Source organism: Sinohyriopsis cumingii, chromosome 15 (genome assembly GCF_028554795.1).
Source record: "Sinohyriopsis cumingii isolate HCF-2022 chromosome 15, ASM2855479v2, whole genome shotgun sequence".
NCBI lineage: Eukaryota > Metazoa > Mollusca > Bivalvia > Unionida > Unionidae > Sinohyriopsis > Sinohyriopsis cumingii.
The window spans coordinates 129,631,419-129,655,309 of record NC_142975.1 but is presented as its reverse complement, the minus strand read 5'-3'; the positions used below and the strand labels follow the sequence as shown (position 1 = coordinate 129,655,309).

The 23,891-nt window shown below is 35.3% G+C and overlaps 1 protein-coding gene across 1 annotated transcript in view; it reads left to right on the top strand.

Moving 5' to 3' along the window:
• LOC149782770 (uncharacterized) overlaps nt 1–22,825 on the top strand; it is a 75,156-nt gene extending 52,331 nt beyond the window's left edge. Inside the window, exons 10-12 of the mRNA XM_089934266.1 lie at nt 4,860–5,230; nt 12,426–12,636; nt 16,328–22,825. Coding sequence (XP_089790392.1) covers nt 4,860–5,230; nt 12,426–12,636; nt 16,328–16,545 — 800 coding nt within the window. The 3' untranslated portion in view covers nt 16,546–22,825. The remainder of the gene's footprint in view (nt 1–4,859; nt 5,231–12,425; nt 12,637–16,327) is intronic.
• Nucleotides 22,826–23,891: the final 1,066 nt, after the last annotated feature.

Here is a 23,891-nt window from a genome sequence, read left to right as displayed (position 1 = left end):
GACCCTTCCAATTATTGTCCATATCAATAAGGACCATGCTGACCCTTCCAGTTATCATCCCATAATACTATAGACTATGCTGACCCTTCCAGCTGTTGTCCCATATTACTAACGACCATGCTGACCCTTCCAGCTATCATCCCATATCTCTAACGCTTTGTATTTGCAAAATCATTTATCAAATGATAAATGATAGTCTTCTCTTATATCTTGAATCCAAGAAATGGCTGTCAGATTTTCAGCTTGGATTCAGAATGCCAAAGAAGCACTCTTAACCATCTAGTCAGACAAGAAACATTTACAGTATGTGATGTTTTGATTCCTCATCCATCCCTGGTAATACCTGCATCAGCATTTGTGAGGTTCTTACTATTATTAAACTTCTTTGGGCTTTAAATTATTGTTTTTTTGTTGCTTTTTTTTGTTTATTTTATCTACCAGTGATTTCTCCTGAATTGCACAAAAAGGGGAAATTTCCACTGTATACTTTTCTTAAGTGTGTGTGTGTTGGGGGGTGGGGGTAATTTCATAGGGAGCCATTTTTATGCGATATGTGAATAAAAACCATTTCAGCAGATGTGCATGATAAATACCTTTTATTAAAGGTTAATTAATTTACAGTTATCTTCCATAGCAGCACAACAACACCAATCACGTTTTGATGACATTTGCACTATGTCATGTGTATCATATTTTAACCCCAAATACAGAAAATATGAGCTCCACCATTATAAAACCTTGCTAACTGCGTCTGGTAAGATGCTTGTAATGAATAGATAATCATTGAAAGCACCTTGTTGAATACAAGGAACATGTCACTTGTTAAATGCTTGAATTTGGTAGTTTATCTAGAAAAGGTGCATATGTGTCCAGTATAAGCTAATACTCAGAACTGCATAGCCATCCAGGATTGTGCAGTGTGTCCTGTTTTCCCACTATTATTATTCTTTTTTGACATTAAATGTATGTAGAAATCATTACTGCATAATACATTTATTATGCAATTTGTCCAATACCTTTTCAGGGATTGTCTAAAACTTGGCAGACATTGTGGACACGAGATGAACTTGTGTACCCTCTGGTGATTTTTTGTAGAGTTATACCCTTTGAATTATTTTGTTGTAATTGTTTATAAATGCATACATTCTTCCAGCATTACTGCTCTTTTCTGTATGTTTGCAGTTTTTTGGAAGGGTAACAATATCTTAAAGTTTGTGTGCAGTTCTTCATTTCTGCATATTTCAAACTTTATTCTTTGTGGGCATCATATAGTCAATCTTTGCTGAGGTGTCATTAAACATTTCTAAATAGTTACATATATACGTGCATCTGTGCATTCTGATGTACTCTTGCATTTAATATATCCAAGACCTGCTCAGCCATAACATCATCACAGGACACTTCGCATAGTAAAAAGGTTGCCTCCATTACTTGCCTCTTATTTTATGTGGGATGGCTCATATAGGCAATTCAGGTATCTTCCAGTTGTTTTATGCATTCAAGCAAAGAAGCATTGACAGCATCCTTGTATGAAGGTATTTTATGCCTGCCAGAAAATAATAGCATGGAAATGGGTCAGTTTATTCAAGTCTGCATTCGGTGTGCATTTCCTTTACATTTGAACTGCATTCAGCATATTTATATCATTTCCTTTTTGCTTGCATTCTATTCACATTTGCATTTCATCTGATAATTTTTCATTGAATGTCTTAGATGTAGGTTCTAATTTGGTATTTATCAATTCCAGTCATTATTTCATTTCCTTTTCATTGATTTACAATCAAATGGAAATGCATATTTCCAAATTGGATTTTCCATTTCCAAGAATGTCAGAGGGAGGGAAGTTTGCTTTTGGATTGTGTCTTGGGTGCATTAATAAATAGCTGTGTTTAGTTTTGTCAGTTTAACATCATTTTGTGGCACATGATAAGCTATACATGGCAGCCAGTATATTTGATGGAGGAAGAACCTGGGAAACTCCCCAGGAAGAACCACCTACCCTTAGGAAGCTACCGGCAAGCTTTCTCACACACCCTCATTGCTTGAGCCAGAGATTAACCCATGCAGACAGGTGTGTGGTGGCTGTGATTTGTAAAAGCAAGCACTTAGATCACATAGCCATCTGGGGCCCCTTAAAAATGTAGCAAACGCACAAAATCAAAAGAGATGAATTAAATTACAAGTAAAAATATAATTGCAGTCATTTTTAGTGTTAAAATATAGTTGTAGAATAATGGTCGCATAATTTAATATTTTCATATAAAAATAGTATAAATATAACCAGTGGTTTTAACATAATCACATCAGAGGTTAGTTGGGGGCCTCAGGTGGTCAAGTGGTCTAAATTGCTTGCCTTTACTGATTACTACCATCTTACCTCTTTCAGCACAGGTTCGAGTCTTGGGCTTTGCCAATATGGGAATGTGTGAAGGTTTGTGAGTAGCTTCCCATGGATTGGTGGTTCTTACCAGAGTTTCCTGGGTTCTTCCTTCACCAGTTATACTGGCCGCCATGTATAGCCTTTCTTGTGCAAAGAAATGGCATTAAACTAAAAACAACATCAGTGGTAGTTGTTTATATCTGTCTTGGCAAGAACAATGCCACAGTTTATAATGGGTGAAAAATTGTCAGAGTAAAGAATCTGATTTGGCTTATCAAAAGTGAAGGATTTTTGGGAAGCTTGAAAGCAAGCTCTTGTCAGATCCAGACGTAAAATGTCTCATTTAGCATTCAGCATTGTGTGTGTCATTTGTTTTTGCTGTTTTCTTCAGAGTGCATTTATCATTTTGTTTTCATTTTAGTTTGCATTTGTTTTTCATTCTGCATTCTGTTTGATCTTTTGTTTACTGTTTATTCTTTATTTGGTCTGCATTCAGTTTGACAGGTAAAATGACCTGTTGCATAATGTGTATCATGTTTTGCTGTCCTTCATTTCATCCATCTGTGCATATCTGTTTTTGTTTTGATAATAACTTAGTTCTAGATCACAGATCTCAGACTTTATTGATGATTTGCACATGGGGACAGGAAGTAGTTTATCAATTTTGCAGTCAAAAGTTAAAAGGTCCAGATCACTTACTCAAAGGCAAAACATAGTTTTGCACAACGACTTTAATTTTTGATGACATGTCTTGATTAAACTTTCTTGATGGCTATCTCTTAGGTAAGGTAGTATCCTATTAATGTGGGGGTCAAATATTTAAAGATGAAACTCACTCTGACTGAAATGTGAAAATTGGTTTCTGTACTGTAACTTAGATCTATGCAGCATACATTGACCCAGCTTTGTGGATTGCTTGCAAGTGGTGTTAGGAAGGAGCCTTTGAACCATAAAAATAAAGGTAAGAAATCAAGGTCATTTTTACCCAAAGAAGACAAGTTATTTCACTCTAGTGCATATACTCTGGCTAAACGTTGGTTGGATTACATTTGGGATATGGAAGCAGCTTATTGAATAGGGGTCAAAAGGTCACTGACTGAAACAAGACAAAACTTTATGAATAAAAGCCTACTGTTAATAATGTCAAAATGTTAAAGACCATGGTCATCGTGTCTCAAACTTAAAGAAAAAAACAACAGTTTTAACAAAAAAAACAACTTTAATTCTTGACAGATGCCTCAACCAAACTTTGGGTAACTTGCATGCAGAGTAAGGAAACATCTCATCAACTTTGAGGTCAAAAGGTCAAGTTCGTTGTCACAATGACTAACTGAAAATTTTTATAGTTGTACAGTAACAGGTTCTAGAGCACATACATTATCAAAACTTGTGGATGTCTTGTACTTGAGGTAAAGAAGCAGTCTATCGATTTTGGTATCTAAAGATCTCTGTACAATAATTTCAATTCTAGATCCAGTGCTTTGATGAGGCTTGTGAATGGCTTGCAATTGGTTACGGTAGATTGGTTTGGTCATTGATGTTTTATAGAACTGCAACATTTTGAAGGTTATATTGATGCAAGTGGAATAAAGTGCCTTTCCCAAGGACATGCCATGGTAGCTATTCTGAACTAGTATGATGGTATTGAATCAAACCCTCACCTTTTTGGTAACAAGTCCAGCACCTGGGTCAAGGGTCAATATTATTGTGTCAGAAGACTTTACAATACATACTGTGACAAGACTTTGTGTAGGGCTTCTACATGGGGTAAGGAAAGAGACTTTCAGTTTGGATATCAAAAGTTCAAGGTTATGGCGATCCAAAGAAAAAGAGGAGTGCTTTAAGCACATCACTAATTCTAGACTAAGTTTCTTGTCTAAACTTTTAGGATGACTTGCACTTGGGGTAAGAAGAAACCTATTGATTTATGTGTCAAAAAGGAAAACATTGAGGTCACAGTAAGAAAATAATATTTTTTCCCCCAGTTGTTTTATTTTTAGACTTCATGACATGACCAGATTTGGGGGACGATTTACACATGTGCAAGAATGAAACTGTTGATTTTAGGTTTAGATGTTCAAGATTATGATCACTATAAATACAAATAAGTGACAAGGTTTTTTAAATTTAAAAAAAATAGATATAAACCATATAATGGTTTAAAAGTCAAGGACAACAGTGGCCCAAATAAAGATTGTTTTCAACACATAATGGTGTGTATTTTGGACTAGGATCTTTTGCTTGTAGTGTTTGAAGGTTAGAGCCAAGATCAGTGAGAGTACAGTTCATTGTCATTTATGCCCTGCTAGTTAGCTGCATAATTGACTATTTAATTCAGCACAGGTGTCCAATGCCATTTATGACACTCGGTTCAGTCATAGGAATATATAATAAACTGCACTCTGGATGGTCCATGAAGCAAAAATTCAAGGGATGATAATTAATCATGAAAATGTTTTTCTTTTTTCTTTTTATTCAGATGTTGACCTATCTCAGCAGTCATCAGTGATCTTTGATCAACGCAGAAAGCATGTGCAAATCATTCTGGAAGGCTGGAGTAAAGATGAGCCCAAAGTATTTCTGCCATTGTTTGCAGCAATGGAAAAATTGAGGCAATCAGAAATCTACCAAAGTTTGGTCAAGTTTGTCTTATACTTTAATGAGCTGCACAATGGAAACGGAGAGTTTTTAGAACCAGCAAACCAAGGCTCAGCTTCCGGCTCCAGCCAACTTCAGCCAGCTGGGACTGGACTAAACGAGCATTCAACTGGATCAAGCCTGTCCCAGATTCCAACTGCAGTTCAATCAGAGACCCATTCCTCAGCTGATACTCAGCGTGTGACAGCATCGGTAAACCATACAATTCCTTTGCCGTGTGTCTCTTGCTCTAACACAAGTAAATATTTTACATCTAGTAATAATGACATGCCTGCATATCAAATGCACTTGATGTGTTTGTATGACTTGTCATATTGGACATTTTGGCTACGTTTGATTTAGAAACTCATTATTTCAGTCTGGCTCGGTAAGCATGTGAACAACACTTAAAACTAACTATGCTCAAAATTCTGCTTTCTGTTCAGAAATAAGTCCTTAAATATGATTTATTAAGAGTTTAGATTTGAAAATTGCAGAGTAGTTAATATTTTCTAGTATCCATCCATCTTGCACCACATTCTTGGTAATATGGAGATGTGTTCTTGACAAAGGTAAGCCTGATTTTCTGATTCTTGGTGCTTGATTGGGAAATTAGCATTGGGACATGCAGTCAGACAGTAAATTTAATAGGTTCACCCTATTCATCACATAAATTGCTAATGGCAGTTGCATGCTTTAGGTTGCAGCTATTTTATTCTGATAACCATCACCTGGCAGCTGGAATATTTTCTGACCAGCCAACCCTTACAATTTGACCACAAGTCTTACTGACAGGAGCTTAAATTATGGACTTACAACACAAGATTCAAAGATGTTATCATTGACAATAAAATCTAGATACAGGCTTGGCTGGAGTCGTTCTATATCCAGATCTTCATATTGAATTAAGTGGAGTTAGTCAGAGAACCAAATTAACTGTACATGATGAGTACCTCAGATGCTTTAATTGGACCATTTTTTTACGTAAAAGGCATGCATGAGGAAACTTTTGCTTATAGCATTGTCTAGAATGTCATTCAACAAACAAAAATCTTTAAAGGCAAAAGAAAGACTGAGTCTTTTTAAAAGTTCAAACATTCAGCACAGAAGTATAGAAGGAAATATTCAGAATCTTGGATGTGCTTGGAAGTAAAGCAAGAAAGGCACCAGTTACATTGGATGTCGTGTCATGTTAATTTGCATATTGCTGAAGGTAGGAGATATGATTACTGCCAACATGATATATACATAGTTGCCAACCCTCATGAATTTGGCATGAATTTCACGATTCAAAGATTCACGCCGCAAGCCAAAAGTTCACAAATTCTCAATTATTTTAAAGCTTTAATAAAAATAACGGATTATCCGTTAAGCACTAGTCGTGATATTCGCAGTTGCCGAAACGGTCAGGTACTGCTGGTCGCAATATTAGTAGAACTACAGCCGATTGCTACAATTGGCCCGGTAGCAAGCATTTTAGCCTATTTTAATTTATATGTATAAGAGTAGTTTTACAAATGCTTTTGAGAGAAACTGGGGCCTAACCGGAATTTTGCTCCATGCATGCATCACCAACACCGATTTGAGTTACAGTAGTCCCCCTCATGAATGGCCCCCCTGACCAGCGGCCACCCGCTCCTTACGGCCAGAATCTGTTGGCACCGACGAGTTTGTGTTCAAAAGTACCCCTCGCGAAAGGCCACCCGGCTAACGCGACCAGCGGCCAGCATGTTAGTGCAAAATTATAACATTTACCCCTCACAAGCGGCCGCATTTTATTTGAATATGTGTCCAGAACCAGTATTTTATTCATAACGTGTGTTAAGTAATCCGATTTCTGTTTCCCGAAATCAGGTTTTCGTTACTGAAAGAAGTGTTGAGTAAAGTACATTTACCACTATGGTTAATATTATATCATTTATGCCTCACAAGAAGCCAAATTTATTCCATAAAAACCGAGAAAGACTCAAATTTTAATTCATATAAAAGGGTACATACATGTAATCCAATTAGCCTTACTGCTGTGTTATCATAAGATGTCCGGTTTAGTCACTCTGATAATTGTTAAGATTACAATTATCGAACAGTAGTAACAGCTGAGAAGTGGCAGTATCGATGTACAATACCCAAGTCACCAGGAAAATGGTTTGGTAGCCTTTATGGCTTCCCTTAGCAAGATGTTGAGCTTGTTCACATTGGTAATCAGTGGCTATTACTACTGACAATAATTGTCAAAGTTACGAATCCTAGCAGCCACGAGGTCAAATTTGCATGATGTTAATGGTACATATTGAAGCCGTTTTGGCTTCTCTCACTTAGTTTCAAGAAATGTATAAAAACAATAGGGTACCAGACTGCAACTAACGAATCATGTGACAAGATCACTTCCTTTAAAAACACACGGCAATTTGTTTAGATGCATTCAAAATTGTTTTATCAGTATTGTAGTTGGCAACATAAAGAACTTACTGCAAAAAGATCAACATGTCAACGAGGAAAATAAAAATTCTCAGTTTAGCGGAGAACGTGAAAGTAATTCAACTGACGAGGGCGGGGGTCATCGAGGATCCTTGTAGAAAACTAACGTCGGGAAGACTCAGATAAACAATATCGTGAAAGATAATGCAACAATTCTGCAGAAGTGGAAAGGTGAAATGGACGGAGAAAGGAAGATTGTTTGAGCCAGGAGACGTTTGTATCCTGATTTGAAAGACAAGAAAAAGCAAAAAGTTTGTCAGTTGAATTGGGATATGACGACTTTACCGCAAGTAACGAATGGTTGCACATATTTCAAGTGCGACACAATATCAAGTGTTCTGTCCTTAGCGGGGAATCAGCTGATGTTAATAATAAAGTTGTTGAAGATTGGAACAAAAGACTAAACGATATGTGCAGGGGATATGACAGCAAGGATATTTTTAATGTGACGAGACTGGTTTGTTTTTTAGACTGTTACCAACGAAATAACAGAAGATGTGAACTGTAACATAATTATAAAGACAGTTTTAAAACTATATCAATGGTTATTCATAGCATTCTTTGAAAATGATGACAAAGTTTGTTTTACATTTATTTCACATCATGCATGTGATTTTTTAATTAAAATATTAAATATTTAAAATTAAATGTACTTGCGACTTTTTTCATATGTATTTACTATTCGCATTTGTCATCCCCCTCTAGAAAGGCCACCCGCATTATAAGGCCACTTCCCTGCTGCATTAGAGGTGGCCTTATAAGAGAGGGACTACTGTACTGTTCAGCATCGCATGTAAGATCTTGAAAAAGTCTTCACCACCAAGGAAAAAGAAATGCATTGCTCAAAAAGTGAAGTTTAATTTGGAATATATCCAAAATTGGCCGTGCATTCTGCCATTAAACATTGATATACATCATGCTTTTTGCACACAGTGTGCCACAAATTACAGTATTGGGCAGAGTCGCAGAGACGATGTGAGGAAGCACATCGGTTGCAAAAAACACGTAGAAGTTGCGAAAATTGAGAATTTGCAGATTTCAGCTCTGGAATATTTTAAGCCTTCGGCAGAAGACCTGCAAGCTACCAGTGCTGAAGCATTATTTGTGAGTTTTCTTGTTGAACACAATCTACGTTTATCAGCTAGAGACCATGCTAAACATTTGTTCCGACAAATGTTCCCGGACTCAAAAATCGCTTCCAAATTTTCCTGTGGAGAACTAAAAGTGCTGCAGCTCCTGTGCATTCCTCACAGCAATAGTGACAGCGAAAGAGTATTTTCCCTTGTGAGGAAAAATAATACAGACTTTAGGGCCTCCTTAGGTGCAGAAAATTTGTCAGCAATTTTAGTCACCAAGATCAACCAGCAGGCAAGAAGTCTAAACTGTTTAGAAAACAAATTTATGACCAAGCAGTTGAGGAAGTTCAAGTCTGCCACAGTATCATGTCTTGATAAATAACCACAAGAACAAGTGAAGTTTATGAATACCATAATAGAAATGCAGATATATTTCTGCATATATATAGTGTTTTAGTTTTATATTGCGATCTTGATATAGTGTAGTACTGACGGTCAGAGTGGATGGAGTTATTGTCATGGTATTTTTCACTAATTCATGTCCAAATTCACGACTTTTTATCCCTATTTTCACTAATTGTGAGCCTGGAAGATTTGCAGCTATGTATATAAAAACCCAACACTTGTGTACAGTTAAGAAATCTAGCAAGAAACCATAGACCTCCATGAGGTTTGAAAATGCAGTTTCCAGAACTGTTCTGGAGGTTGTTTAGGTGTAAGTGTACTTAAAGAATGTTTTAATTGAGCATTATGAATGTTTCTTTATACTACACCAGATCAGAATTCTTAACTTTTTCTTCAGACACCAAATTTAAAATCAAAAGTCACATATTAAATCACAGATGGTATGAATTCTCTTTTGTCATGATATAAAATTATAAAATAAATTGCTGTCAGTATAAAGTCCCAAAACTTTTGACTTGTCTATCATCATCATTATTGTATCGTGGACAAGTAACCATCTAATTTACGAAAGTCCTGATGTCTTTTCTCACATCATGTGGTAGGCTGCTTTTCAAAGGCAATGGTTGAATTATATTGGTTAAGCTTTTTGTTTTGTTTTATTCCGAAAGTCAGGAAAATCTGTATGTTTATAATAATAATAATATAAAAACAGCTCTAAGTGAATGGATAGTCTAATATACAATAAAGTCATGATTTATGAAAAATTATGAATTATTAAAAATGGGATCCATAAAGATGCTTCGGACCACTCATGGACACTTGTTTGCACAGTTTTATATGCAAAGTCTAAAGCAGAATGTTTTATGTTGTGATCTTTTCATCTCTCTGACCTTCCATCCTTTCTGTCATCCATTTTGTTTCCACACAGTAACTTTATGAATACCAGAGTTCTCCACCATCCACCAAAAACTGCAAGGAGTTTGCATTAGGAGACAGGAAGAAATCTTTCAGTTTCAAGCTTAAATGGGCAAAGGTCATTGTCACAAGGGTGAAAGAAACCTTTCAGTTTCAGGCTTAAATGGCTAAAGGTCATTGTCACAGGGGTGAAAGAAACCTTTCAGTTTCAGGCTTAAATGGCCAAAGGGCATTGTCACAGGGATGAAAGAAGGAAGGATAGGGAGTAAAACTATTTTTAAATCTGTAACACTTGCCTGCTGTGATTGCATTGCTACCACTTGACCTGGCACTAATCCCCAGAACAAGATTAATTATCTTCTCCAGTTAGCAGAAATTGAGGTCTAGAATAAAAGTAACATGATATCAGTCTGTTGTCTTAGTTACTTCCATTATGAGGAATAACTCCTTTCAGTGAACTCTTGTCCAATAACTAGATCTTGACAGAAATGCAGGTCTACCCGAGCGAGAAGTTGGCCATGCTTCCTTGAAAAGGTGGGACTCACGCGGGTGTTTGGTAACTTCCCTACATTAGGAAGTGCTGGTGATGCCACTAATGGGTGCTGACAACTTACTACCATCTGGAAGTTTCATTTCCCTGGAAGGTGCTCAGATCCCTTTCTTACAAGCGCTGATGACATCCACCCCCGTCAAAATGCCATTGACCCTCCTTGGAAAGGAGAGGTAGCATTCTTCTTGTGGAGAAGCAGAGGATGCCGGTCCCTTTCTCAAGCTTCTCTTTGATTGACTGCTTTCTGCTAAATCCCATGCCTACTTTGATCATAAGGTACAGAAAATGAGAAAATGCAGTTCTATTGAATAGATTTTGGCTCTGTTGTAAGGATTTTATGTTACCTTCATCTTTATTTTATGGACATTTTATAGAATTTTAACATCTTTATATTTTATAGTTTCCCTTTTTATGTTTACACTTATTTGGAAGGGTAAATCTTCCTAATACCAAGCCAACTTCTTGTGGCATGCTTAAAGTCTGAAAGAAAACAACTGTTAAAAAATTGAAACAAATATGGGGTGGATAATACTTTTCCTATCACCAGTTACTAGTGAATGGATAAATTAAGAGAAGCATCACTTCACTAGCAAATGTACTAAACCCTAAAAAATTAACAAAAAGAGACGCATACAGGAAAATTACACAAGGACTGGGGGTGAAAATATCAGATGCCATATAGAAACCAATATGATTGACAGCAGTAATGCCAATGGACATGTGAATGATGAATCTTAGAGTGCCTAGAGAAATGTGATAACAACAGCAAGTCCAAGGGGAAGAAAGGACGGCATTCCATATGACTGAACTTGCTAAAATAGACATCAGACTGGGGTCATATTTTTTATTATAGACTTCCAATTACTAATTGGAGGCAGGAATTCACCTTGGAATAGGAACTAGAGCCAGGAAAATTTGTAGCAAGGCAATAATGACATGTATATTAAAATGTTATTCATTGCAGGTCATATTTATTTATTCAGCTAGAAATGCACAGCTCTCAGTAAGTTTTTTTAAATACATTTCCAATCCTGATCCATTCAGTGTTCTGGTTACCAGACTAAACTTAAGCTATGAAAACACACACAAGCACACAAAAATAAATTTACTGCATCACTTGTTAAGATCATTGTCATTTAGTTGGTTATCTCATACTATTTTGAAAAATGAATTAAACAACACGTTGATTAAGATTTCCATACAAAGTTTAGGATTTTCATTAAAAAATCAACATTTCCATAAAAATTATCATTTTCATAATGTTAAATAATGCAAAATTGGATATCATTAGAACTTAATAGTAAAGATATGACAGCCAATTTCCTGGATAAAAATAATTACTGTTACTTAAATATTACTGTATGTTAAGTGACTACTAAAACTTTAATTTTAGTTTGGGTCAAATACAATATGCATACAAGTATCAACCAAAACATCTGATCCCAGTCAAGGCCTGTTTTTTGGAGATTTCACTGAGCACATGTACGAAAATCTGTATCTGCAAATGCATTTCTATGCTGTACTAGGCCAATGGTTTAGAAATTAGACTTTTGTTTCATCATTGTCTAAATTACTGCAGAAAGGTGCTCTATGGCCTTAAATGTTATTTCAATTTTGAATTTTTTAATACTGTTGTCTGTAGTCTTCAGTTCAAGTGAAAATTCATGATTAAAATGAACACATCTTTACGTGCAGTTTTAAAAGAAGAATTACCAGTATAATATTTCTTTGAAGTCACCTTAGGTAGTGGATGTTGTGTACTACTTTTTAACTGTTCTGCCTGACAAGAAATGACTTTCTCATTGACACAATGCATTTATTTTTTATTCATTGTTCTGAAAAATTCTTTGCAAGTTGCAAAAATTTCTATTTGTCCAGAAAAGCTTTAGTTTGGTCTGTCTTACAGGCCAAACTTTATAGCTTGCCTGGCTTATTGGCCAGAAGATTCTTCAAGCCCATCAAATGTTTTTTGTTTTTTTTACAGGCTTCTTATTCAGTGGCAGCTCAGTCCTCTTCAGTGGCATCTCCAAAGTTATCTCAGCCCCCTTTAGTGCATGAGGACTGCATGTACCATAGCCAGAAATGGAGGAACAGTCTTCAGTACATGGCCAACCACCTGTATAATGAGAAACTTCTTGAAGGACGCAAGAGGAAGGAGTTTTTTCAAAAAATTTGCTTTTGTGATGGACAGTTTGGTAAGAATGCTTTTGTCAAAAATAGTTTGGTAAGAATGCTTTTGTCAAAAATAGTTTGGTATGGAATGGATGCTTTTGTCAAAGGCAGTGTCGTAAGGATGCTTTCGTGAAAAACAATTTGATGAGGATGCTGTTGTCAAAGATAGTTTGGTAAGGATGCATGTGCTACTTATAATCATATATATATATATATATATATATATATATATATATATATATATATATATATATAATTGATTTGGTAGGGTGTTGCATCCCAAGTGTTGACAAACTAACAGTATTGAGGGTGTTTACTGGTACATTTAGTCCATTGTTGATACAAAATGACATGGTAGAGTGTTAGGTATCATAAGTTCACAAACTAACAGTATGTAGGGTGTGTAATGGTACTTCTAGGCAACTGTTCATGTAAAATTGACGTGGATGTTGTGTACGAATGCTGACAAACTAACAGTGTGTAGGGTGTTTACTAGTATTTCTAGGCAACTGTTCATTTAAAATTGACACGGTGGAGCGATGTGTCAGAATGGTGACAAATTAACAGTATGTAGGGTGTTACTGATACTTCTAGGCAACTGTTCATATAAAATTGACATGATGGAGTGTTGTTTACGAATATTGACAAACTAACAGTATGTAGGATGTTTACTGGTACTTCTAGGCAACTGTTCATATAAAATTGACATGATGGAGTGTTGTGTGCAAATGTTGACAAACTAACAATAGGTAGTGTGTTTACTGGTACTTCTAGGCATCTGCTCATATAAAATTGACATGGTGGAGTGTTGTTTATGAATATTGGCAAACTGACAGTATGTAGGATGTTTACTGGTACTGCTAGGCAACTGTTCATATAAAATTGACATGATGGAGTGTTATTTATGAATATTGGCAAACTAACAGTATGTAGGATGTTTACTGGTACTTCTAGGCAACTGTTCATATAAAATTGACATGATGGAGTGTTGTTTATGAATATTGGCGAACTAACAGTATGTAGGATGTTTACTGGTACTTTTAGGCAACTGTTCATATAAAATTGACATGATGGAGTGTTATTTATGAATATTGGCAAACTAACAGTATGTAGGATGTTTACTGGTATTTCTAGGCAACTGTTCATATAAAATTGACATGATGGACTGTTGTTTATGAATATTGGCAAACTGACAGTATGTAGGGTGTTTACTGGTATTTCTAGGCAACTGTTCATATAAAATTGACATGATGGATTGTTGTTTATAAATATTGGCAAACTAACAGTATGTAGGATGTTTACTGGTATTTCTAGGCAACTGTTCATATAAAATTGACATGATGGAGTGTTGTTTATGAATATTGGCAAACTAACAGTATGTAGGATGTTTACTGGTACTTTTAGGCAACTGTTCATATAAAATTGACATGATGGAGTGTTATTTGTGAATATTGGCAAACTAACAGTATGTAGGATGTTTACTGGTACTGCTAGGCAACTCTTCATATAAAATTGACATGGTGGAGTGTTGTGTACAAATGTTGACAAACTAACAGTATGTAGGATGTTTACTGGTATTTCTAGGCAACTGTTCATATAAAATTGACATGATGGACTGTTGTTTATGAATATTGGCAAACTAACAGTATGTAGGATGTTTACTGGTATTTCTAGGTAACTGTTCATATAAAATTGACATGATGGAGTATTGTTTATGAATATTGGCAAACTAACAGTATGTAGGATGTTTACTGGTACTGCTAGGCAACTGTTCATATAAAATTGACATGATGGAGTGTTGTGTACAAATGTTGACAAACTAACAATAGGTAGTGTGTTTACTGGTACTTCTAGGCAACTGTTCATATAAAATTGACATGGTGGAGTGTTGTTTATGAATGTTGACAAACTAACAGTATGTAGGATGTTTACTGGTATTTCTAGGCAACTGTTCATATAAAATTGACATGATGGAGTGTTGTGTACAACTGTTGACAAACTAACAGTATGTAGTGTGTTTACTGGTACTTCTAGGCAACTGTTCATATAAAATTGACATGATGGAGTGTTATTTATGAATATTGGCAAACGGTATGTAGGATGTTTACTGGTACTTCTAGGCAACTGTTCATATAAAATTGACATGATGGAGTGTTGTTTATGAATATTGGCAAACTAACAGTATGTAGGATGTTTACTGGTACTGCTAGGCAACTGTTCATGTAAAATTGACATGGTGGAGTGTTGTGTACAACTGTTGACAAACTAACAGTATGTAGTGTTTTTACTGGTACTTCTAGGCAACTGTTCATATAAAATTGACATGGTGGAGTGCTGTGTGCAAATGTTGACAAACTAACAGTATGTAGTGTGTTTACTGGTACTTCTAGGCAACTGTTCGTATAAAATTGACATGATGGAGTGTTGTGTACAAATGTTGTCAAACTAACAGTATGTAGGGTGTTTACTGGTACTGCTAGGCAACTGTTCATATAAAATTGACATGATGGAGTGTTATTTATGAATATTGGCAAACTAACAGTATGTAGGATGTTTACTGGTACTTTTAGGCAACTGTTCATATAAAATTGACATGGTGGAGTGTTGTGTACAAATGTTGTCAAACTAACAGTATGTAGGGTGTTTACTGCTACTTCTAGGCAACTGTTCATATAAAATTGACATGGTGGAGTGTTGTGTACAAATGTTGTCAAACTAACAGTATGTAGGGTGTTTACTGCTACTTCTAGGCAACTGTTCATGTAAAAATTGACATGGTGGAGTGATGTGTATGAATGTTGACAAACAGTATGTAGGATGTTTACTGGTATTTCTAGGCAACTGTTCATATACAATTGACATGATGGAGTGTTGTGTATGAATGTTGACAATTTAATAATATATATGGTGACAAGTGACATGGTGGAGTGTTGTGTATGAAATGTTGACAAATGGTACATGGATTGTTTGCCAGAACTTCTGTGAACTGTTCATATAAAATTGACATGGTAGGATCTTGTGTATCAAATGTTTACAAATAAATGGAACTCATGATGCATACAATTAGAAAATTGTAATCCAAAAATATCCATTAGCATGTAGTCATACAAAAAATATCAAAATTATGAAAATCTATTGAGCATTACTCTATATCAAAATTATGAAAATCTACTGAGCATAACTCAATATCAAAATTATGAAAATTACTAGCATAACTCAATATCAAAATAGAATGGAAATCTACTGAGCATAACTCAATAATAAAATTATGAAAATCTACTGAGCATAACTCGATATCAAAATACAATTCCAAATCTTGCTCACAAATAGCTTGTAGAGTTTGAGTATAAAATATTTTGTTTTTAAAGTTTCTCGAAAATTACTTTTTTCTCAGTAGTTTTGGTCCAGAGTGTTTTGGTTTCACTTTTTTACAGATCATTAAAAATTTTAGCTTTATTTTCCATATTTACAACTAGGATGCATAATTTGGCAAACTAAATACTCACAATTTTAATTAACAATCTAAAGTTTGATTTTATTATACATATATTTATGCATCATTTAATTTTCTGAAATATTTTGCAGTTTTTGCACATTTGCAATATAAAATTTGGGGAATAATAGTATTTGAGTTTTTTGGGCAAAAATCTAAAATGTTCCAGCATGCTAAAATTATATGATTTGCAATATAACTTTGGTTTTTTTTTCTTGCAGATTTCAGCAGCCATTTCAAGGACAGAGCTGAGGCCAAAAGTTACATGACAATCACTAAAACTGCAGTTGGTAAATGGGAGAGAGCACCCCACATCATTGAGCAACTGTTTGAACTCTTTGGAAAGTTTGAGAAAGGGGAAGATATTAGTGGTGGCATCCTGAAATTTCTGTATTACTTCAAAAAGTCATTTGATGGTGAATTCAAATGCAATACTTAAAATATATGCTAACAGTGAACTTTACATCAGTTGTATTCTCAACAATAATCTCTGCAAAAACATGTTTGTTTTTGTTTATTAACAGATACTTTATTAGGGTTTCTGTTGAGTTACAGCTGGATATTATATGCATTCAGTTTTGTTCAAATATGGCAAAATTAGCATTCAGGGTTTTCCCAGTAAAAGCCAAATCTGGTACCTGTATACTGAAAACTGAAAGTTATGGCATCTCTAAAGACCTCAACATTTGTTGTAATTTTTCCTTCATAGATGCTAAGGTACAATTATTAATCATACCCTAGGAACAAATGACATTTCATCCAGTATTAATAATTCCAGGCCACATTTTCAAACCTTATGTAACAATTTCCACATGGTACCTATTTCAAGATAAGCAAGGCATGGTAGTTGAATGGTTAGCTTGCTGGACTTTATGCAGAAGTTATGGGTTACGTTCAGAGCAGACAGGTTGGCTACTATTATATCTTTAGGCAAGATACTATATCCTCACTGCCCAGCAAACATTAACTAAAGCCTCATTGCAAAACTACTTAAAGCAGACTTAGACTAGCATCCTCGCTAGCCAAGGTTCCGATATGATAACTCTATCTACACCTTGGCAAATTGAACAGACATTTTAGTGATTTGTCCGTGTGACATTTATTGGATTTCATGAGTTGCCTCCAATAGTATGTAATGCCAACTAACCAATAGTGTGTAACAGTGGTACATTGTACATTGGTCAAAAATGGAGGCAACTGATTTCAGAAGGATACTTTGTAAGTGTAACATCAAAAGTATGACTGTGTATTAGAGGGAAGCAATTACAGGTGTATTTGAGTGAAAGGTATTTGTACAAACATGTACCGGCAGTGGAAAATTACTTATTTATCCGTCCATTAAAATTGTGTGCTCACCTTGTCTCAATCATGTAAGAACAGTGTTCAGATTTGAACAACTTATTTTTGATTTGATGCGACAGCTTGCCCAATGAAATCCACAGACCCGAAGCATAGAAATATCTGCTTGATACACCAAGGTGTAGATAGGGTTATCATATCTGAACCCTGGCTAGCGAAGGAGCTCTGATAACACACCAGTCAAAATATGTCAAGATCCTAATGATGAAATGAGCTTGATTTTAAGAATTAGAAAGCTTTTGTTAGGTTATAAAGTTGCTTATAGATTGCCCCAAAACAAAACTGATGGAATTTTACAAAAATGTTTGGCTAGATTGTATTACAAAATACATTTAAAAGAAAAAAAAACCTTGTATTTATGTGAATTATATGTTCAGGTGATTGGGTGAAAACTTGACTCTGCCAAAACAAGCCATAGGCAGATGCTTAAAATTTGTCTATTATCATTTCTAGGTGCCCCAGATGTCCTAGTGGATTAAAGCTGTCGCCTTTACTAAGCACTGCTGTCTCACTACTTTTCTCATGTGTTTGAGTCTCAGGTTCAGGTTTGGCCATTGTGGGTATGTGAGAAAACTTGCCAGTAGCATCCCATGGGTCATTGGTTCTTACCAGGGTTTTCCCCATGTTTTTCCTCCACCAGTTATGCTGGCCACCATGTATAGCATATTATGTGCTGAAAAATGATATTAAACCCAAAACAACATCATTAATCTTATTTTCCTTCATTTTTCACACATCCACACAAAGATAACACTGATTATTTTCAAAGCTACCTTCAACTTTTTCTTTAAATTCATTATTTACATCAATTTATCAATTCATGAACATAAATTCTACATAATAATGAGGACTTCCTGATTCATGGGACATTCAGATTTCCAATTCAGGGTGTCCTCCATATAAAATTTCAGAATGTATAATTTCAGCTGTTCAAAGCATAAGTAATTTGTGTCGGTGATATAATTATCTGATTATATTTGTCACATCCCCCTTTAAGTTGCAGAAAATTGACATTGCTATTTCGCTTTGGCATCATTATGCATGTCCAGCCATTATTCACAATGTCACACACACACACACACAGGTGGCCTAAGTGCTTAGAGTGTCTGCCTCGAATGCAGGAAGTCATGGGTTTGAAATCAGGCCGAGTTATACCAGAGACCCATAAAAATGGTACTAGCAGCTGCCTCGCCTGGCGCTCAGCATTAAGATTTTATTGTTAGGACTGGTTGGTCTGGTGTCGAGATAATATGGCTGGGTGGAACATGATGCTGTATATCTGCAGCATGATGCCCCAGTGCAAGACATCACTATAAACTGACACATTGCAGACATCATAGCAATATGACTGAAAAATTGTTAAAGCTATGTTTAAAAATCCAAATCACACATACATGCATGCATACATTTTTAACATAAATACATACATACATACATACATACATACATACATACACTGGTACTAACAGCTGTCTCGCTTGGTGCTCAGCATTAAGAGGTTAGTGTTAGGACTGGTCGGCCTGGTGTCAGGATAATGTGACTGGGTGGGACATCATGCTACATGTCTGCAGCATGAAGCCCCAGTGCTGGACATCACTTTAAACTGCCACACTGCAGACATTGTAGTGATATCATTGAAAAATTCTTAAAGCTACGTTAAAAGTCCTAATCACACACACACATACATACACACATTCATGAATTCATTTAATTGCACACAAAAAATATAGTCTGACAAACTATATCATGGGGCTGATTACTGTAATTGTAGTCGAAAGTTATCGATTAAAGAGTGAATTGTAATTGTAATCATTGATTTTAGAAATTCTATAATCATAATTATAATTATCCTTGATTGGCAATGTAATCACATAGTGTATAATTGATTACAAATGATTACAGGGAATAAATCTCAAATTATATTCTTAACAGTTGTAAGAATAATAAGTTTTATGTGCAAAGTAGCGTGTAGCGCTCATTTGAGATATTAATTTGTATGCAAATAATTGTCAATAAACATTTATATAGCATTAGAATTGTTTGTTTTTCGGTTATGCTGTTTGTAATAAAAAGCGATCAAAATCATAATAATAAATGTAATCATAGTTTCTAACTAAAGCATAATCTTGATCGTATTCATGCCAGACTACTTGTAATCATAATCATAATTGTAATTGAACACCTGTAATTGACCTCATGCCTCAGAGTATACTCATTAGGGACAAGTTTTGACCTGTCCCATTTACATATGGGAAATCTTAAGTGGGGGGTGCCATCACCCCACCCCACGTCTCTTTCTCTCTTTAAGTGAATATCATAAAATTATGTATTGATTAAAAGTTTGAAATCCAGTGCAAGTTGAATGCACGACACAAAAATGCCTTGCGCATGTATTTCTCTTTGGTCCCTTAACCCCTAAAAGAGATAATAGAATCAGTCACTATGAATAGTATAAACCATGCCTGTGATGTAGCATGCTTGTGAAACTATACATACATACATGCATGCATACACACACACACACACACACACATATATACATACATATGTATACATACATACATACATACATGTATATACATACATACATAAACACACACATACATACATACATACATGCCAACCATTATGCTTTTGGCGTAATCATTATGCTTTTTGTCACTAAATTATGCCTTACACCTAAATGTATTCGGATTACACCTTTTTGGTATATTCCCCTCCCCAAAAAATTAATAGTTTGTTTTCTCAATTTTATTAACATCCCATTAATCCCACAGACCATATTCTAGAAAAGACGGCTTCTATATAACTATGACATAAGAGTACAGTACGCTTGTCCATAGACTTGCATGCACTTTCCTAACAGTATTATGTTCTATTTATAGCAGTTGCCCTATTTCCAAGAAACATGCTGGTTCTACTTTCAAGCTTTTGACCTCGGTTTCTATTTATAGCAGCTGTATGGCTTAGGAGAGAACATACTAGTTTTCTAACTTGTAATCTTTGCTCGCAAATTCTTTGTTCAAATTCATATCTGGTACAGAACCAGTCTGTAGGTATTTGGCACTAAAAATCAAGTCAGATTTTTTCTAGTCGATGCGTGCCTTAGAGCAAAAATGTTTTTCAAATCATTTCACAGATGTATTAGGAAAAGACGAAAAATTGATTCAGAGATGAATACATGAATTACACAATACAGCGTTCCATTTTAGGGCAGCTTCACAGCCCTTGCAGCTGTGTGGAAAGGATTTTAATACTGGTCGTGGTGGTAAAATAAAGAAATCTTGAATTAGCTCATTTTACTAACTCCATTACTAAGGTAACTTCCTTTTTACAGCAGAACTAAATTGTGGACACAAATTTTATAAATGCAGAGGTGTTATATACTGAGTTCTAAATAGAACACGGACTACTCCTAGTGGTAGAAGACTACATAGGTCCATTGTTCAAACGAATGTTTCCTGATTCCAAAATTGTAGAAAATATGCATTGTGCAAGAACAATCATCTAATATTGTTAGGTGTATAGCAGAAGATACTTCACTTAAAATTGCAGAAGCCATGAAAATTGGGCCGTTTAGTATTGGAACAGACAGGAGTAGTGATTATGATGACAAAACGTTGTACTCAGTCTGTGTAAGACACTTTGACAACAAAAAGGGCAAAGACAGTGCTCTTCTTTCATTACTAGAATTAACAGTAGATTCCACTGCAGAATATATTTTTTTTATTTGCTTGACAATGCTTTAAATAAATATAAGTTGGCAGAAATATATTGGTTTTTTAGCTCATGCTGCATTGTGATGACTGGAATCCATGAAGAAGTTGCATTCTATGTTTTGAAAAATGTCTCCATCATTGTTCGTATCAGATTGTCTCTGTCATATGATGCACCATGCTGCAGGAAAGGCTGCCAATAAATTAGGAGAACTCCTGAAGTATCAAGTTGGCACTCTACCTGACAATGTACTTCATGTGGACAGAGTCGTTTTTTTTCATCATATTTCCAAGCTAAAAGACCATTAGCTGGAAGATATAAATTTCCTCTTCTTTGTCAGGTTATGAAAGGAATATTGGTTCTTTACCATTCTAATGCTGACTGTGAGAGATTGTTCAGTATTGTTAACAAAAGTAAAACTGAATTCAGATCCAGGCTTTGTAACCCAGCACTTAGTGCTCTACTGGTGTGCAAAACATTCATAGTCTCAGCTGGTGCAAAGTGTTTTGAAATGCAATATGAGAGTCTGTTGCATTTTAAAGCTTAAAGTCATATATACGAAAACTTGAAGGGGCCCAGAGTGGCAGAGTGGTCTAAAACGCTCTCCATTACGGATCACTGCCATCTCACCTCTGTCTGTGCCGGTTCGAGTCTCAGATTCAGCCAGTGTGGGTATGTGAGAAAGCTTGCCAGTAGCTTCTCGTGGGTCGTGGTTCTTTCCAGGGTTTTCCCGGGTTCTTCCTCCACCATTATTTCTGGCCGCCATATATAGCCTATCGTGTGTTATTAAAAATGGTGATAAACCCCACAACAACAACAACAACGAAAACTTAAAGCAGTAATTGATGTTAAAAGTCCAGAGGGATAAATAATCATTTTGTACATATGCTCATTGAATTTTTATTATGTTATATGTGGATTACTCCTATTCTGCTCTCATTACTCTTTTTGTCCATTGGGATTACACTTTTTGCTCACCAGGGGTTGGCTTGTATGACACACACACACACACACAGGGGTTGGCTTGTATGATACATACACACGAGTGGTCTGAAGTGCTCACCATTCCGGATCACTGCCATCTCACCTCAGTCTGTGTGGGTTAGAGTCCAATGATCGGCTAATGTGGGGAAAGCCTACGAGTAGCTTCTCGTGGGTCGGTGGGTTTTCCAGGGTTCTTCCTCCACCAGTTATACTGGCCGCCATGTATAGCCTATATATGCTGAAAAACAACATACATACATACATACATACATACATACATACACATTCTAGCTTGCTTGCTTACTAACTAAATGCAATAAAGTTGATAGTTGATCATGAAAAATGCTTTAAAATGTAATTGGGTTAGATTTTATTCAGATTTGACATGATGTATATTTTTAGAAAAAATGAAGACTGGTTTGGATTTTTGTGTTTTTCTTTCTTTGTTTTTTATGCCAAATTTATTATGCTGAAATGGAATCATTGATAGTTTGACATGTTGATACATGACCTTATTCAGTATACAGTTTATCCAATCACAAATGGCATGTTTACCATTGCATAATTGTTATTAACATGTTCTGTATACCTGATCGAAGTCTTTTGTCCTTAACATCTATGCTTATTATAGATTGATCAAATAAAAAATATATGTTTTACTGGGCTTGTTTTTATTGCTTGTTTAGTTTTCAACAGTCAAGTTGTAAGTTAGATCTGTGTGTGTGTGTGTGTGGATATATATATATATATATATATATATATATATATATATATATATATATATATATATATATATCTAGTTTCTTTGAATATAAATATAACATGGTTTCTTTGAATAATGGTATGGAGATCCAGTGATATGTCAAAAGATTTCTCCATCTTACTGAAAGTTTTTAAAAGTAGGTCATAGTGATCCAATTACTATATGCATTGTCTTAAATGTCAAGACAAATGCAAAGTATGTTATTTCAGTCACTATTCCAAATACACTTTTGACCAGGAAATAGGATTTGAAAATACAGCAGAATTCAGTACAACGTAGTAAATGTTGTTAATATCCTCAATATTTTGTAGGTTTCTATTGTGCTATCTAAATGCAACTGCTTTTGGAATTAGTTTAGTATCTTGTGGTTTTGCAAAAATTTGCATTCTCATCATTGCTTGAAGTTTGTGGATTAGGAAAGGCATCCTGTTCTTTCAGAGGAAGGATCATTGCTCACTGGATCTTTATATTCATGGTTTTTAGCAACAGTGAAATCAATAAACTTGGTATATCATGAAATATAGTAAATTTATACTATAAAATCATGTTCCTCAGCTCTTCAATTTTTCCTTGCAAAGGTGTGGTAAAGCCAATGTGAGAAGGATCTCATGCTTTACAATATATGCCACAACTTCATTTTAATCACAAAGTTTATTGCTTATAATTAATTTTAAAAAAAATGACAAACTATGGAAAATCATTATAATTTTTGTTGCGAATAAATTGCTCTGTAGTACAAGTATGTATTCTACATTGTATATTCTGAAGTGCTTCGCAGTTTGCATGAGCTCTGAGACAACTTGATGACCATTAGATAAGGTTAAACTGGGATAGCATGATGACCATTCGATGAGAGTAAACTGGGATAGTTTGATGACCATTCGATGAGAGTAAACTGGAATAGTTTGATGACCATTAGATAAGGGTAAACTGGGATAGCATGATGACCATTAGATAAGGGT